This window comes from Tetrao urogallus, assembly GCF_951394365.1.
Source record: "Tetrao urogallus genome assembly, chromosome: 2".
In the NCBI taxonomy this organism is placed as follows: Eukaryota; Metazoa; Chordata; class Aves; order Galliformes; family Phasianidae; genus Tetrao; species Tetrao urogallus.
In genome coordinates, this window is record NC_136814.1 from 35,081,554 (window position 1) to 35,100,032 (window position 18,479).

General features: G+C 37.5%; 1 protein-coding gene across 1 annotated transcript; it reads right to left on the reverse strand.

Annotated features, from left to right (window-relative positions):
* Nucleotides 1–216: 216 nt before the first annotated feature.
* On the reverse strand, nt 217–17,132 carry EXO1 (exonuclease 1; the record flags this gene model as incomplete). Its single annotated transcript, XM_079550904.1, has 13 exons — nt 217–358; nt 2,319–2,512; nt 6,449–6,553; nt 7,046–7,496; nt 8,774–9,026; nt 9,640–9,856; nt 11,590–11,686; nt 12,455–12,642; nt 13,162–13,374; nt 13,589–13,726; nt 14,395–14,518; nt 15,397–15,516; nt 16,972–17,132. 13 exons carry the CDS (start codon nt 17,130–17,132, stop codon nt 217–219), a joined length of 2,403 nt encoding a protein of 800 aa, XP_079407030.1.
* Nucleotides 17,133–18,479: the final 1,347 nt, after the last annotated feature.

The following is an 18,479-nucleotide window of genomic DNA, read 5'->3' on the forward strand; positions in this document are numbered from 1 at the left end:
AGTATTAAATTTTCAACAAGAAAATGGAGATCTGAAGGTTTTATTTCAGTCAGTATAAAACTGTACCTTTCAACTCGCTTTTTATAAAACAAGATGAGAAATCAGTAATCAGACTAAAACGTACAGCTAATTTTCAAAGTATCTTTTCTATACTGATGAGGTCCCAAGGAAATTTTGACAGTGATAAAAAATGCATTCTATTGCACAGCATACAGTTCATTGGAATATAGCTCTCTGAACTTGAGTACGTTCAAGGTGATTGAAGATTTCTTCTTCTGTTTCTGGAGTGAGCTGAATATTATCTTTGATTGGAGACAGTGGGTCTGACTTCTTACAAGAAGGGAGCTTTTCATAGTCTCTGCAGAAAGACAGACAAAACAAAACCCAAAGTTATGACATTATGTGTTTATAGCTACACACTGTGAGAACATATGGCTTAATTGAAAACTAGACCTTTCATCCAGCTACCTTCTCATCCACCAGCAAGTCCAAAACAAAAGTGATGTAAGTTTTATGTCCAATTTCACTATGGCTAACAGTTTGACTGAAAGCTATTTCAACCATTTCAGTTATCCTGTAAATGGAATGAGAGCTATTATTTTTACATCTGAAGCGTAGTACGTACCACATTCTACACAGGGCTGTACACGCTTCCTTAACTTCCAGGTCTTCTGGACAACTGTAGTATTATATTTATTTTGGGAATGTTAAGGCCAGAACAGATTAGAGCCCTGTTTGATCTGTTTGCCCTCAGACAATATAATTGCCTATAGCCAATTTCAGTAGATCACTTAAATCTGAAAAAACAGTGAGCAGAGCACTCAGATCCAAGCCAGCCCTTAGGAGGGAAAACTTTTTTGAGAAACAATTTACAAACAACATCCCTTAAACTAAGAAACAATTATTTTAATTCCATAAAATTAGGTAATACATTCAAAATATATATATCTGGTATACCCCCAGAAATTACAGACCAGAAAAAACGTGGATAAGTGTGTGAATGTTGGGGCTTAAGTCTTAAAACCACCGGCACAGTAAAGGAGCACAGTGTCAGTGCTATTAGGCTCACTATCTTATTATGTCTGCATTCCAATAAATGAAAACACGTGATTCTCTAACAATCCTGTTCAGACATTCCCAATTGGAAGCCAAGCAATACATACATAAACACTGTCATAATACCCCTTTGAAACTAGCTCTTAATCAGCATCAAAAGGATAATAAATACGATTTCTAAAAATGTTAGTACCAGAAGTAATACGCTTTTGAACAGAAAACAGCTGTCAACTTACTATAACCTACATCAGGCCCAAACTTACTGACTAGTTATTCAGACTTAACATACAGGCTCAGTCTCTTTTTCATACTAATTGCATTTCAGTTTCTTTTTCTTACAAATAAGAGACATCTACACAATAAGAGTGAAATAATTTCAATATCAGTTCAGATCAACACACAACTCTGAAGTACTAATGTTTTCTGTGTTTGTATCTACAGAACTTATCAGATTTTTTTTTTCCCCCAAAGTTAAAGTATTCATCTTCTCAGTGCAGGTGAAGTCCCTTCACAATCTGCTTCATGTTAATGAGAATGAAGAAATTCACTTAAAAAAAAAATAATACTTGAAGTTGAAAGAGGTAGTTGAAAGTAGAACAGTTTTGCCATCAGGAGTTTTAACTCAATCCCAAATGGAAACAGCATAAGACAAAATACCTACATTAATATTACCATTTCTGTTATTATAGGAAAATAAATCATCCACACAAGGAAAAATAGCATTTTCTAGTGTCCAAAGCAGTAAAGGATCTCACAAACAGAGACTTTCTTTAGCAATCCTTCATCATTTCACCACCATTTTGAAAAGAAAACAGATGTAACGAACAGCCACTTTGAAGTGTGAGAGGCAATCAAAGTTAAATAAAACCAGTGTGCTTTCAATCAAGTTTGGCAACTTCTAGGCTGCTTTTGTATCTGAGCTAAGAAATGACTTTTAATATTTGATGTAAAGTGGCAATAACTTTCATATAAATTACATTATAATCAGTGCACCACTTCAAATAAATTGATTTTAGCTGAGAGTTCTTTCTGGTTAGTATGAAAAACGTAATTAGAAGTAGAAAGTATATTTACTTCAAATTATAACTCATGGCTACACTAAACAACAAAAAAGTAAATCTGCCTAGGAAATGAAGAACTGTGTGTAGAAATATATATCTGAAGATGTTCTCCTTGTTTCCTCCCAACAATTCAGCACTTATTTCTTGAAGATTTTTTCAAAGCTTTACAAAGGCTTTAAGTAAAGGGTTAAAGCATCTCACCTTTTAAACTGGAAGTTTCTCCAGAGTTCACCAATGGTGGCTTGTAGTCCCAACTTATTTTCAGCATCGCAGTGATTCCTCTTTTGCACAGGAGACAGTTTCTTACTTAATCCACTTACTTTAGCTGGTATCAATGGCTTCAGTTTTGTCACAATATGCGACCCCACAGAACTGGATTTGCGTAAACCAGGAACCTGTAGCATTTTCAATACCAGAGTATTAAGGATTAAAATAAAAATCTACAAGCAGCATAATCTGTTATTAAGCGTTTAATTAAAAATTGCTTTACATTGTGTAAAGTTAATGCAATATGATTTCCCCAAGAGTATATTTAGACAGCTTCTCTAACCCCAAAATCTTCATCTCATGTGGAGCTAATGCAACTGTGAGAACTGATGAATCAGCTTCTGTATATCTTTGCATCTTAAATAGCTGTAGAACTATGCTTCTTTGGAATGCAATTGTAAAAGTTTATTGAATTCTTGTTTTTTCATCTATTCAAATGGGAACACAAGAAAAACTTTCCAGGTCAACTTTCTCATTTCAGAGAAGTTGCGATCTGGTATCACTCTCTAGGATACCTACAATTCAATTTGTCATGAAATACAAGTAGAGAAAAGATATCAGTGCAATTAACCCAAGGATTGTACCTCTAGTGGGACCTTCCGTACCTGGAACTCAAAGCAGTTGTGTTCAGCCAGAACACATCTCAAAGGCAACAAGTCTAAGTTTGAAGACACCAAGAAAGATACATTCTTCCTTTGTTAGATTATTCTAGACATTCCTATTATTAAAAACATATATCCAGTTTCTAATTCCCTCACCAGTGTTCAAACATTGATTCTGTTTCTTGATATTTAAAGCATGTGAAAGTGGTTTTGACATTATACAGCATCCAGCCATGTTGGTGAGATATTTATACTTCATCTCATCCCCAACCATGATCTGTCAGTTTTCTAGGGTCAATGTCAGGCTAACTGACTATAGCTGCTCCCATTCCTTTAAATACTGACACAAGATGATGATTTCCACCTCCCCTCTCCTTACAGAACTTCATGCACAAAGATTACTAATTTTATTTTTGACAACAGAAATACACTTAATACTAATGAGCTAGACTTGTTTTTCTTGCCTGCATGTAGATTACCACATTTCGTAAAATAAAAGCTAAAACTATTGTTATCTATTTTATCTCTTTCCATTTGTGCTACATATGTATAATCATAGCACAACAACCCAATGCGTGAGAAGTTAAAACTTCCTTAGTGAAACAAATGTTAACAAGTGGCCTACGTATATTCTTTTTTTTTTTTTTTTTTATGTATGCTTAATTTTCCCCAGTTTTTGTGGAAGTAGCCTACTGAAGCACCAGAACAATGATTTATTAGTTGAGCCTTCCTGCTACTCAACGGTAGAATACCTTCTTCCCAAAGCTACTAGCAGTTAAGTGATCTTTCACTTGCAGCCCGTTATGAGGAGGACCAAAATATAGTAATTAAAATACAATACAGTAGCTGCAGAGGAAATGGTGACTGTCCACAGATGTAAAAATTGTATGTTATTTATTTTACAGTTGGCTATATAAGATTAGAGTTTAGGACATGTAGGCTGCATACAGTGCCAATAGTTTTCCCATTCGGATGTGATGATGGAAGTATTTTGATCCAATAAAACAAATAATCAGTTTAGAGCATTTATAGAAGACAGCACACCTCTGCCTACTTCAGGTGTTTCAGTTAGATAATGCAAATACTTGTATGAGAGGAAAGTTATTTGCTATTTATCACCCCTTTTTTTTTTTTAAATATACAATAGATGAAGTCTTCTTCAAAGATCTCCTACATCAGTTCTTCCTAAAGTGACACTGTTTCGTCCCACACTCCCACAACACACACATCATACATGGTTTTCTTTTAATTAAAATGACATTGTTTCTACCTGAATGAACTGTGTATTTTTGAATACCAAATAGAATTTGGGAAAAAAAAAAAAAAAAAATGTTGAGTGTTTGTACTTGGAAGGAAAGTACTGAGATGAATAAAAATAAATCCTAAAAGCTTTTGCTTTGTAATTTTTATGCTTTTTATCACCTCAGCCATTCTACAAAATATATCATTTATTTTTATGATATCGAAGCATGTCACAGCTACAAGTTAAATTAGCTAACTAAAAATTAGGTAAAGATGCATGTCCAATACACACTAAGAAACAAAATGAGAGTTGATTGCTTTCTTTTCATTTTGCCAACGTTCGCTTCTTTATTGAGCTCACATTAACTTGTGGGGAAATAACGAGCAGAAAAACCACACAGCTGGGATGCCCTCATAGAAATGACAAGGTCCTTGACAACTTGTATGTAGGCATTGATTAGTGACAAGCTTCTATAAGCTTTGATATTAGAATCGACCAGCTATTGACACAACAACCTAGATTGGAATCACAACAAAAGCCAATGCCTTCCCCAGTGTGCCTCCCTAAATTATTAGGCTTCTCTACAGACCAGCTATGTTATTCAACTCAAAAAAAAAAAATCTGAATTTTTTTTTTTTTGGTGATCAAATTCTTCTATGATATACTCAGAACTCACTATTCATTTCATTACATTCTAGGGTAAACAAAGATCTTCCTTCTCTTACACTTCCAGCAGGCAAATCTAAGGAGAAACTGAGCCGGTAGCAGCATTCTTCATCTCCACCTCATAGCTTCACTAGTAGTAATTTGTTTCAGTTGCACCTCCACTGAGAGGACTCCCAAGAGCTTGTGAGTGAGCCAAACTAACCAATCTGAATACGACCTCTTGGGTTTTATTGCTGAGTTACTTTTTTTTTTTTCAGATCAGTTTTCTTGTCTCAGATTTTTTCTGTTGCCAGCTCATAAAGGTAGCAGAGCAAATGCACAGCTAAGGAAATAAGGAGGACAAAATCTTTTAGCAGCTTGCTCTCGAGTAACATTGTGAACTTCCAGCAGAAATTGGTGCTCTTTGGGCAGCACAACATCCTGAAGATATGCTCAAATGACGTTCATACTACACCTCCGCATCCCCACACACCAAGAATTCCCCAATAGTTAATACATTAATTCTCCAAATATCTTCAATGCAAGAACTTATTATTTAAGCAAACCATACTAAACATTATTAGAAATAGTCACATAACTCTGATCTCAAGATGAGTTCAGTTCATGGCTTAGTTCTGCTGAAGAGAAGCAGGCAAAGTGTTACTCTAATGAGCAAGCACTAGTTTTCGTAAACAGGTCTTCCAGAATGAAGCTGGAATTTAAATCTTTAACGTAGAAACTATGAGGATGACCACAAGATGTCACTATCATATAACACACACAGTACTTGTGCTTTGCAAAGAAGCTTCTGATATTTCTACTCGTGGTGGATGGGAAAGAAACAAGTAGGGGTGTACATGAGAGAACAAAAGCATCTTCCCTTGACTTTTGAATCTTTTAGCCAGTTTTAATGACAACGCCTAAGGAATTAAAGTACCTCCAGATGTTACGGTTCCAGAAGCTGTGTAGACAGGTACAGCTCTTAAAAGTGCCATCAAGACAGGGAATGCAAGTTCATTCTTAGACATGTAAGATACCACATAGAAGACAAGTTACTGACACTCAACAGGAAAAGTAACCAAAATGTGGGCTGTGAAGGGAAGCTGGCTATTCTTGAGTAGTCAAGTGTCAAATAACGCCTACAACTAAAGTAAAGAAACATGCTTAGTTAAAACTTTTTCAGGTTTCTAAGTTAAAAAACTTTTTCTTCTAGAGGGGCAGGAAGCTGCTGAACTAGTGGACTCATCCACACAAGCAATGAAATGAGACTGTATCTTGTGACTGCCTAAAATGACTGCAATTTGCATCGTAAAACTTACATTTTTAGCATTCCAGAGGAAAATAAAGTGGGTTTTTTGAGTTAGCTGGCTTCTTACTAAGCAAGTTGCATCCACGCTAGTCATAGGGAGCCTGCATATATTTCACCTCGGCTCTGATAAAGATGAGTAAGAAAGCAATTTTCTCTTGCTAGCAGGCACGTTGTTGCATAGAAAGGTTTAGAACAAACTATTCGGCTGTGAAAACTCATTTTCAGAGTTCAGTAGAACTAATAGTAAAATTAAGGGAATCCTTACCTTGATCTTTGCTACCATATTCTTTCTGTCAGTTCGAACAGCAGAAAATACTGGAGACCTCTGAGTACATTGGTTATCAAACAGTCTTAAATTGGAGTCAGATTCCTTCAAAGAAAAAATAATTTTGCTTTCAAAACACCTTTCTACACTGTGTATAAAGTTTTTATATCAAATTACCTATACTTTATAAAGTAAATTTTCAGCAATTTTAAGAAACTACATGAAATCCTTAGTATATTTTCAAGGAGAACACCAGCTTGAGACACAGGTTCTCTCAGAAGACTTCTTCATGGACTTAAAGCAGAGAACAAAATGTAGCCTACAATTGTAGTGTTGAAACTCATTGCAGTAACAGCAATGGAAAGACTAGGGAGGGTGAGGGGAGGGGAAGAATAGACTTAAGCTACTAAATCAATTCATACTACACAACAGCAACAAACACCAAAAAGTTTTGCGAGTAGAAGTTCTATAATCCACAGGGTATAAATCAAAGAAGGAGAACCTTACAACTTAATTTCTATCTTTGAGATAGAAAACATAAGAAAAGGTTGAAATATCTAGTTTTCTTACTTCTGTGTAAGAATTATTGTTAGATACCTGTAGTATTTTTGAAGACTCCAACCTGCATTCTGGTGGCTCAAAAGACTTTTGAGACTGGGAGAAACACTGTGGTTCTATTAAGGGAGAGGATTCTTCATCTGATTCACCACACATGGCTTCAGTCTCTGCTTGTACCCCATTACTGTTATCTGCCTGAGATGCCATACAGCTGCTTCTCTGTTGGTGAAACTGCTGTGAAAATACAGTATGAGATGGACCAGGATTTCCTGAATGATTTCCAAGGATGCTAAGCCACTGGAAGCAACTTCTCGGTCTTTCTCCAGGAACTGATGAGACAGTCTTTGTTTTTTCAGTTTCTAAAAATGGAGATTCATCTTCAGCTACATGTTCTACCTCCTGTTGCTTGCAATCCTCCTCAACATCTTGAATTATATCACTCTCATCCTTTTCTTTAAAACCAAACATATCTGCATCATTGCAGAAAAACCTAAAAAAAAAAAAAAAAAAAAAAAAAAAAAAAAAAAAAAAAAAAAAAAAAAAAGAAGTTGAAAGCAACAGAAAAGTAACCGCAAGTATTTCATCTCCAAAACCTTATCCACCAATTTGATTTTTGAAATGCATTTGAAAGACAGATTGTTTTGACCGTGGGCAAATCACCATGGTTTTACTTCTCCAGTCCCTCATGAAGGCATTTAAAAGACAACACAAAATAATTTTACTGTTTCAATGGAAAAAACAAGCACCTGTAAACATGTCATTCATCGACTAAGAATAATGATAGGCCCTCCTTCTGAAAGGAACTAGAAATTATACAAAATTAAAGAAAAATATTATGATAAATATTAATTGATATTTAAATGATAATTAAGTTCTTATTGAGAAATCTAAAATCTATCCAGCTCTTTTTGTGCTATAGGAGCAGCTCTTAAGGATGGGTACTAGTCAAATTTCCTCCCTTCTACTTGATACAAGCTGAGCTTTCATTTGGAGAAAAGCCTGCCATCACTAACAACTCTTTTTAATTAAACTGAACCTCTAACTTAGGGAAGGTATAAGTTAAAAAATATCAATATTCAGATTGTTTTATAAAATTATACCTCTCTCACACACAAATCTTCAAATTATTCAAGGTAAAAAAAACCAAAAACATAATGAGACAGATCTGTGACACTTATTTGTAAAAAGCAGTTCAAATAGCTGTGGTCAAATGCAACAAACTAAAAATCTGAGAAACTCAAAGTCTTTTTTCTTAAACTGTCATTGGAGAAATAAGAAACATGATCTGAAGGGAATTAGGTAAGAAGTGCTGTACCTGGTTATACTGGCTGGTACTCCTTTATTGAAACTTATAAGCAAAAACCTCAGTAAAGATAAGTCAGTATACAAGTGTTGCTTATTTATTTGGCTAAGGCAGCTTTATTTTTTTTTCTTGTTTACTTTTTTTTTTTATGAGTTGTCATATGAAAATGAAGCATGGCCAACACCTTGATAATTGATATGTAGAGACTAGACTATATTGGGTTGTGTCACAGCCTTCGTTTCTGCAGTTAAAAAAAGTACCAGGCATTTACCTACCTATGCATCCCATATTGCATGTTTAGCACAAGAAGTTGCCCATCTCAGCTACAACTACAAGTGCATTGATACAGTCGCATAAAAAAAAAAAAAAAAACCTAAAGTATCCTCTCAGTATACACATTATTTCAGTAGCCATGATACCAAATGCTATCTTGCTATTCATTGGAACACGTGACGCAAGCGTACCTGCTTCTTGTTCCTGGAACAATCACAGCATCTGTCTGTTTGTTTTTCCTTTGCAGAAAGGAAGCAAATTTATTTCTAACTCTGGGCAGAGAGTTAGAGCTTTCTTTAATGACAGAATTCCCTGAAGAATCAATGTTTTCTATTGCAGAAATGCTCTTCTGTGAATGACCATCTTCACCACTCTCCTTGAATTTTTTCGCTTTCGAAAATGAATATTGATTCAACAGATCTCCATCTGAGAGTTCTTCTAAATCTAAAGACAGTTTAAGAATCACTGAAGAAGCTTGTTCTAGAACTAACCAGTTATGAGAGAAATGAACATTATTTATCCCTACTGCCTTAAAAAATGTTCTTGACATTATGGTTCAGAACTTGCTTTTACTGTTACTTTGCATTACATAAGCTTAAAGAAACTTTAGAAATGTAGATGGAAGGAGGACCTAACAGTTGAGACTAAGAGGAGCGCGTATTATGGTTTCAACACCATGAAATCAGACTTCACTAAAAGCTAGAAGGTATGTGTCTAGTAAACTAATTAAAAATTTTGATAAATTAAAGAGTAGGAAGACTGTCAAGAGAAACAAAGGTGAAAATGAAATCCTGGTAGCGTGAACAGAAATAAGGGTGCAAAAGAAGAAAAACAGAGAAAAACATATCAGGTGAAGCACAGTGGCCAGACTTCAGCTCTCTGATAGACTATTTCCATTTCTTCACATGCAACAATAAGATAGAAGTTAAGCCACAAAATACCTAGCACACTTTTCTCCATTTTTAAGAATTGAATCTCAAAATTGAAAGGGACAGTATTTTATAATATGGTAAAATCTTTAATACAATCTTCTGTTGTTACTTAACTAGAAACATACCACTCCTTTGTCTTTTTGCAAAGAGCTCTTTGCCTGGAAGATTTAACCCTTTGATACTGATTATCTTCTCAATGCCTTTCGTTGTTGATTTCTCTGGTAAGTGAGTTGTATGAGGAACATCATCTGTACTAGGGCCAAGCTTGTAGTCTTTGCTCCAAATGCTATTTACATGATTAGCACGTTTGTCATTCCAGCCATGGCTTCTTTGCTGTGTAGGCTATAGAAAAATTAGAAATGAGAAACAGGCTCATAAATTTGCCTTCTAAATAAGATTTCCTCATTTAGCATAAGAGCATTTTGACACACACCCATTGTTGACATGTCCATTCCACAGAAACATTTCCATTTTGTTCCCATATTTCTTATGTTTCCCTGACAAATTCTTTTTCATCTGTGCTGCCATGACTTCTTCATTCCAATATGGCGTAAGTGGCTAACTGCTCTTCTCAAAATTAAAGGCTTAATTATTACCTATATTCAGTAGAATGATTTCAGAAAATGTTTTACTCATAGTTGAATTTACTTAGAAAAAATATACTCTCCAAGTCACTTCCCAAAAAAATCTTGATTAATTACTTCAGTAAATAGGATTAAGGACTTAATGAAGAAGGGTGGAAGTAAAACAGTCAAAAAAAGACAGTCAGATGCCCTAAGAAGTGAGGTTCTACTTGTACAGAGAGGGAAAACTAAGGGTTTGTATGCTACAGGTCACCTAATTTAGGGTCATCTTCTCTGGATACCCTGATACCAACATTTAGCCAGCGTAACTTAGTTCAAGCCCCTACTGTGACTTAAATAAATGCAGCCGTGTCAGGAAAGGAAAGAAAACCCCTCATTCCCCACATGTCTCTTAAGGATTTCCATTAACAACTTCCTATTCACCAGGAAATAATTTGTTCCTATGTCTATCCATACTTATGTTTACTAACATGCCCATTAAAAAATTAAGGAAAAAAAAACCATGAAACTGAAAGCACACCAAGCCCTCAGTAACACAGAAGATTTAACTCTGCAAATGCACACTCTTGGTTGCACAACTATTTACCTATGTAAGTTATTTTATAATTTTAGATCAGAAGCAAGTAGCACATGATGGAAGAAAGCAGTCAGGATAATTCCAAGTGTAGCCAAATCGTTTCTTTCTTTTCACTATTTCAGTTGGTGTTCAATGTATTCAAGGGCCATCTAGGTCACAATGTTTTCCTGCTTACTTTTTTGGAAAATGCAAAGAATTTGAAGTAAAGTGAAGAGGTACAAAACACCAGGATAGGAAGGTGACCACAGACCATTGTGCCACTGTCAAAATAAGCACAGCAATGCAGAAGACCAACAACAAGAAAGGACTACTGCCAGAGAAGGAGTTGGAAGGCATGTATTATCAGAACTACAGTCAGTCAGAAAACAATGGATCTAAAAACCATGCTTCTGTATTTACATTTTCCAGCATCTTTTAGATGAGATCCTCTAAGGGGCTTTACTGGTTTTGACTGTTAAAAACCAAAATTTCAGTTCTCAAGTGCCATAAACACAGTTTACTTTACGTAAGATCCTTTTCCTGGATTAGAATTTATAGAACTGCCTGAATGCATCCGCATCTGGCATTACCTGGTGGTCTCTTTAATAACTAGATGAGTTGTAAAGCCACAACAGTAACTACTGGTTTGTTTTCAGTAATTACTTTTGTGTGCTGCAGAAGTTTGTAGACTAGATGTCACTTGTACTTCAAAGAATCATTAATATTCTACTCAGAATCAGAATTTAAAAGAGTTTTACACTGGATTGCTCTTTGTATCATACTCCTTCATACAATTCCAAGAATATACAGTCTCTGTACTAGCAGAATAGCTTTTACTGACAAGTCAGTTAGGAATAACAATCAGCTGTACTCTTCCATCAGCATTCAAACCTGTGTTATTATCTCAGTATGTAGCTTTAGAACAAAGGTGTTACCTGTGCAGTATCAGGGTTATAGTTATCAATTTGTTCCATCGTATCAATATCAATGTTCCCAAGGGCAATTTGAAAACCAGTACTATCTCCAAAGTGTCTGTAGCCATCATATTAAAGGAAAATATATCTTAATAGTGCAATAAATGAACTGTAGCATTGAAGTTAGAACAGCTATTTCTGAATTTGTGATTAACCATATATAGATACTAATAGTTATGGTTCAATATGATGTGACAAGTCAATGTATCTGCAGTGCTTGGCAAACTAAGCAAGCCTAAAGGTAATCATTCAATCATTAAATACAAGTCACTAGAAAATCATCATCTTTCTCCTTTCTGGCATCTGGAAATGACAGATAGTAGCTAGCTTGAAGAACATACAAAGCTAGCAACTACTTAAACAGTCCTCTCTTTGTTCTCTTCATTTTCCATGCTGAAATTTATGACAAGTATCAAAATTGCACTTATTTTGTAGGGAGACATATCTGTTAAAACTGGGAATGTTTAGATTATAAATTCATAGCAAGAATTAAAGTGATAGAGATTACAACACAGAACACAGGCACAAAATAAGCCATGGAACAATTCAGACAGTTGAAGAATAACCTGTAGTTAGGAGTTATTTTCTATAAAAGGAAATAGCAGCTACATAAAATGATAGGTCATTTTTTATTACTCAGTTATCCACTGTGCTAAAAAAAAAAAAAAAAAAAACAAAAACAAAAACAAACTTTTCTATGCCTCTATAATTTATAATGCTGCAAAAAAAGCAGGATTTAACCAATAGTAGAAGTGCAGTGAAAAACAATGCAAGACACCACAACTGTTCACATTGAATTTTCTCAGTTTCAATACCAAAAGGATACCGTCCTGCATAAATTAGTGTTTCTGGATCAATATCATCAGCATAATCATTCAGAGGAACTAATTTTCTCTTGATGGGATCAAAAACCAACTGATAAAGGAATGTATTATTGGCTCGTGTGAAACCCTGTATGTATTCTTCTGATACAGTTATATTCATCTTCAAGTAGTGCCCCATTTTCTTAATAACCTGTTCAAAAAGAAAAAAATAACTGTTGCTTTTGAACAAATAACAGAATTCCATGTTTGCCTTCAGAAGTATTAATTAAAGACTGAAGGGCTTGGAGTAATCAGAATTTCTATTTCAGCAAGTAATAGAAATATAATGTGAAGAAACAATTTTTTCAAAAAACCTCAAGTAATAAAAAGTATTTACATTTCAATTATAAGGTATTTTTGTTTGTCATTAAATGTAGAACACATTCTGTTACAAAGATCAGCTTAAACAGGAGAGATAAAGCAAGAAAAATAGCCTTGTGCGTTGTTTTCTCCATTCTAGCTGTTTATAGCACAAGCCAACACTTCATGAAGTCTTCTTGTCCAACCAATAAATATCTATTTATATATCTATCTAGGACAGGTCAAAATACTTTAGACCATTCTTCTCAGAACAGAGAAAGCTAAGAACCACTCACATTTTCAATTCAGTGCTTTATATACAGAGACGTAAGCTCCCAAATAGCCAACACAAAGCTACAATCAATATTACCTTTATAATATCTGGATTGTTAGCTAATTTTAGTAACTTGCATGCTTTAGCTAACCCAATTCCATGGATTGATGAGAGGTAGTCACAACCAGACAGAATACACATATAACGGAACTTCTCTTCAGTGAATATATTTCCGAGGTGCTTGCAGTTTCCTAGCCGAGCTTGATCTATCTCCAATCCATTTCCAAATTTGTCAATTTTCAAAAACACCTGGAAATGCAGTGGAAAAAATGTTCACCAATATAGGCTCCTTGTTCTATTTGTACATATGCTAGCTTATTGCACTTAGCAGAAATAACAGAGGCAAGTGCTTTCAATTTCCACAAATTATTGTAACAAACTAAGTCAAACACATTTAGCAACTTTCAACTCTGCTTTTAAGATATCACTGAGAAGTAAGGGCTATTAGCATTTTCTTCTATACCTTTTTACATCCAAAAGCTAAAAGATCAGAATCTTCTGTAATGATGGCCTGAACCACGCCAGTCTTATTAAGGTAAGCCAACTGAGCATCAGCTTCATAGGGAGCAACAATACAATCAACTCCTCGGGCTCGTGCAGCCTGTACACAAACAGGAAACACACAAGTATTTAGTAACCATTTTCTTTATTTACCTATATCCCCCACCTGCTCCTTTTTTTTTTTTCCCCACCCTCCCCAATCTTGAAGTCCTATCTTTCACATTTAAAACCCAAGTTTCAAGGAATTTTAAGGATGGTTGACAAAACAGCCTCTCCTGTGCTGGCATGTAACAGTGTACACGCTGATCACAGCTGCATGCTTCACACTCCTGCACAGTACACTCTCTTCAAAGAAAACAAAGCAATTTTTCCTATGATAGCAGTGGAAGAATGCAAGGGAACCTGGAAAGGTTTTTAAGAAGCAAGAATTTATTCCAGGAACTTAGCTGAGGTGGGTATCTAAGTAATTTTGAAAATTCAAGATGCTACTTAAGTCAGTTCATGGATTTTAAAAGTGCTGTATTTAAGCTGACAAATCACTATCATTTAAACAATTGGGCACAATAAATCTGAAGTGAAGTTACCCATGTCTAACATGATCCAGTGTATGCTGTAGATTAAGAAGAGGAAGTACAGGGAATATTTTTCTTTCCTACGTAGACAAGGTAGCACTGTAGTTGTACCAAAGCAGAGTGAAGCATGCTTACAGACTTATTGCACTGATTTTTTCATTTGATACTGTTCATCTCAGCAGCTCTGACAACTTACTTTAATGACTTCGTGAGCCATAGCATGCGTAACATTTACACTGCGAGCAAAACAGTCCCTTGCTTCTGAAAATTTCCCTTCCCGAAACAACTGCTTTCCTTTCAGAAGATTGGCTTGTCGCTTCCTGAAAGAAAAATATCCATTGACCTCATTGCTGGTTTTTTTTTTCCCCCCCCACTTAAAAGAACAAGTATTACAAAGGACCAGGAGATAGAGAAAAGCAGGCAAGCTGTGTTGCAGTTAAATGTGCCCCAAATCCATTCTACCATGTAAAATTCCAAATAATCAGAATAACTGCAAGCCACCACATCAACAAAAGACACCCAGATTGGCATAGTGAAATACACAGTGAGAAAAAAGCAACAACTCCAACTGAAACCAGCAGTGAAAGAGAAGAGTTGAATTCATAATCAGGATGCAGTAAAATAAGCGTAATGGATTTCTGGAACATCTGATGCTCACTGATTTACAGAAGAGAAGGCATTATTTACTTCATTTCAAATATTAAAAATGGTTTGCACCATATTCAAGAAAATATATGCTCTATGATAACAGATAAACAGCAACAGAGCTTCAGCAAGATGTACAGTTATATAGGACTCGAATCCAAAGCTGAAGTAGTTCTAGCTGTTTATTTGAAGAGAATGATAAGGAAGGTGGTATTAATTTTAAATAAAGTTATATTATGTAATAATATTTTTGTCCACAGAGATCAATCAGCTTGAGTGAACTGAAAGGCTTTAACACATTACAGGATACAGTGCTCAATAGTTTACTTCCTTCCTCTCTAAAAGTACTTTCATTTATTAAGCACATTTCTATTTTTGGAATGAAATCTCTAAGAAGATATTGGTACAATTTTAAATGTAAATTCAGTGAAATTAAACTAAGTCACAGGAAAAGATGACCAAAGATCACTGCCTAACAAGTTTGAAATTTTTCCAAATCTGAAAATGGACTGTGGTGTTAAACATACTGCTGTGCTGGCAAATCAATACTTACTCTCTTCGGGCCTTCTCCACTTCCTTTTTAGAAGGTAGGGTGCATCCATCAAATACCAAAATCGGTTTAATTCCGAATGAGAGGAGCATATCAACAAGTTTCATGCAGAAAGCTACATAACTGTGTCAGCAACAAGAGGGGGAAAAAACAAAAACATTTCATTGATCAGGGATCTTAACAGGCCTTACATCTTTCCTGTATTACAGAAAGATTAAGAACACATGAATGCCCTTTTTTAATAAATAAGTGCTTCACCTCCCAGGTAGGTCTGAGCCTACCAAGCTCTATTTTTGCACAAAATGCACTAAAAATTCAAGCAGCGTTCAGCTGACTCTGCTACAATAGATTGCAAATGCTCTACATTATCTTTCCCTGGAGCCTTCAGAAAGTTTCACTGAGTGCATTTTTATAGAGCAATGGGGTATAAAGCCTCTAGCCACAGAACTATCCAATTCTCAGTTGATGAGTATGTGCTAACAGACAGACATGTAAATATATCCTCCCACCCTAAGCATACAGGCACGCTACTGAAAACATTCAAAGATGGGACAGTTACCCAAACTGCACTAGAAGTAGAGCACAGACCGGGAGGCAATTCTCCACTGCTTGCACAGACCAACCTTCAGTAAAAATATTTGCAGGTATTCCAGATCTTGCATACTTCCGCAGACCTCTCATTTCCTCACCTGTTAGTTCTGGGAATCCGTACAACAGGCTCATCTCATCAGCAGCACACAACTAACATTTAACAGCAAGTTATTCAATATTCTGTAAAATTATTCAGATGCGTTTTAAAGCATGGAGGGGATCTCTACACTATTGTTAAAGAGCTTATCTAATTTATGACCATATGTCCACAAAGATAGATTTTTTTCCCCCCTCATAAAATAGATATAGTTCAGAAGTTCAATAACCCTAAAGCTCCCATTAATGGGTCATGTTTCCCTACCTTCTTTTTAATTCACTTAAAAATACATAATTTCTCAGAATTCCAGAGGATTTCAACTATTTTCAAAGACAAGCAGCAAAGCTGAATGAAACTCTGCAGTTCTCCCCATCAGAAGCAGGAATTAAAGTTTTGAATCAATTTGTAATCAGTGCTCTTTTGTCTCCAGCCACTTAATCAAAATCCCATGAATGAAGCTTAGCCCAGACTAGCTAGTATTTTTATTTCTAAAGAGAAAGGAGGAAAAATATTTTATATGACAATCTAAAACAAGAGCTCAACTCGACTTTCTAGGGATAGGACAAAGGACAAGAATTCGTGCCAACCTGACCTATGCTGCAAAGCAGGACTTGCAGCACAGCCACGGTTTTTGTGTCCTTCCTTAGAAATGAGGCTACTGAGGGAAGAATCCACGTTGCAGGCAAAGAGCTACTGTTACTAAAAATGTAACAAGCCAAGCGAAAAAAATAAGTGAAAAAATCAGTGCAAGAAATTGCTCAAAGAGGGAGGCATGCGTCTGTCAGAACCGAGCTGAAACTGCTTTAACTTCGCTTTTAACTCAAGAACACCCAGACCAACGAGACCTCAGCCCGCGGAAGGGCCGGGACCGAGATGTTCCCGTAACTTACTGGTCCGTCGGCTCTCCCCTGGCCAGTTTCTCTGCACAGCCATAGGAGCCTTTGTGCAGCCAGCAGTACGCGTCCACCGCCACCGCCTGCCCGCGGTACTTCTTCACGTGGCCGGGCTCCGCGGCCTCCTTGATGAACTGCAGCAGCCCCTGAATGCCCATAGCGCGGCTGCGGGAGGAAAAACGCGCGGCATTAACGCAGCCTCAGCTCAGCCCCGCGTTCGGAAAGGGCTGCCATCGAGCCCGCCCGCAACCCCCCACCCAGCCCTTCAAGTCGACAGGGAGCTTTCGAGCGCCCGCTTAAGGACGACAAGGCCGAGGCGGCCACCCCGCCGCCGCTGCCGCCGCCCCTACCTCGGCCCACACCACCGCTGCCTGGGAGGGGGCAAGAAGAGAGTGGGACAACGGTCCCCAACGGCCACAACCCCGCGCGCCGCTACTTCTCTGAGGGGAGCTGGGGAGAAGAGAGGCCAAGCGCTGCCCCGCTCCGCTGCCCCAAGCCGCGCTCCGCCGTAGCGCGCGGCCGCCGCCTCAGGGCTTTCAAGCAGCGCGCGCTCTGCGCCGTGGCCCCGCCCCCGGCACGGACTACAAATCCCAGCGTGCTCCGCGCGGGCAACTGGCAGCGGTGCGGGAAGTTGCTCTGCCCTGTACAGAAGGGCGGGTCTCGGTGCCGCGCCATTTTGATTGGGCGGCACTGAGCTCCTCTGCCGCCTTCGAATCCCCGCGCGTGGCCCCGGGCGTGGCTGTGTGGGGGTTTTTGTTGCCGCGCTCTGGGAGTGCCGCGCGTTGCTGTGCTTCCCGCCGGGAGCAGCGCGGAACCATCGCGCTGCTGGCTGGGAGAACGGCGGTCAGCCCCTCGTAAGGGCTGTGACACTGCGGCATTCAGCGCTTCTTTTCGGCTCGGTGTTTGTATCCCTGCTGCCCCGTCGCATCTGTACCGTGGTACATAGAGAAAGGTTTCTGAGAGCTGTGAATTGAAAAAGAAATACACGTTGCAGAAAATCCACCATAGGCTGCATTTGTGTCTGTTGCTTTCTTACAGTGCTTACATGCAAAGAAACTAGGGGAGCTAAAGATCGGAGAGATGAAAAGAGAACTTAAATGCGGCAGCTGCAGGGTTTCAGAGATCTAGTTAATGGTTTTGGACATCTCGTGCGTGGGAGTGACTTGTTACGTAACCATCTGCTAATACAGCTGCATTATCTCATGTTGCCTATTTGACACATTAAATGCATCAGCTGCAGTTTGATAGCTGGCATGTGGTCTGCACATCCTGCAAACCGGGGCAGCAAGGGGCTCTATAGTGCTCTACAGCGATGGAGGAGGAATCAAATGTTGTATTTCTCTTCACAATCCAGAGTTTGGATATCTGGTCCTTTCGTAATTATCATCAGGAAATGAATTATCTCTACGTATAAAGTTTCCCATTTCCGCAAAACATGAAAATCAGCTCACTGCAAGTCCATTCTTTGTTTCTGTTTGTGTTGGCCCTGTGGAATAGCATAAATG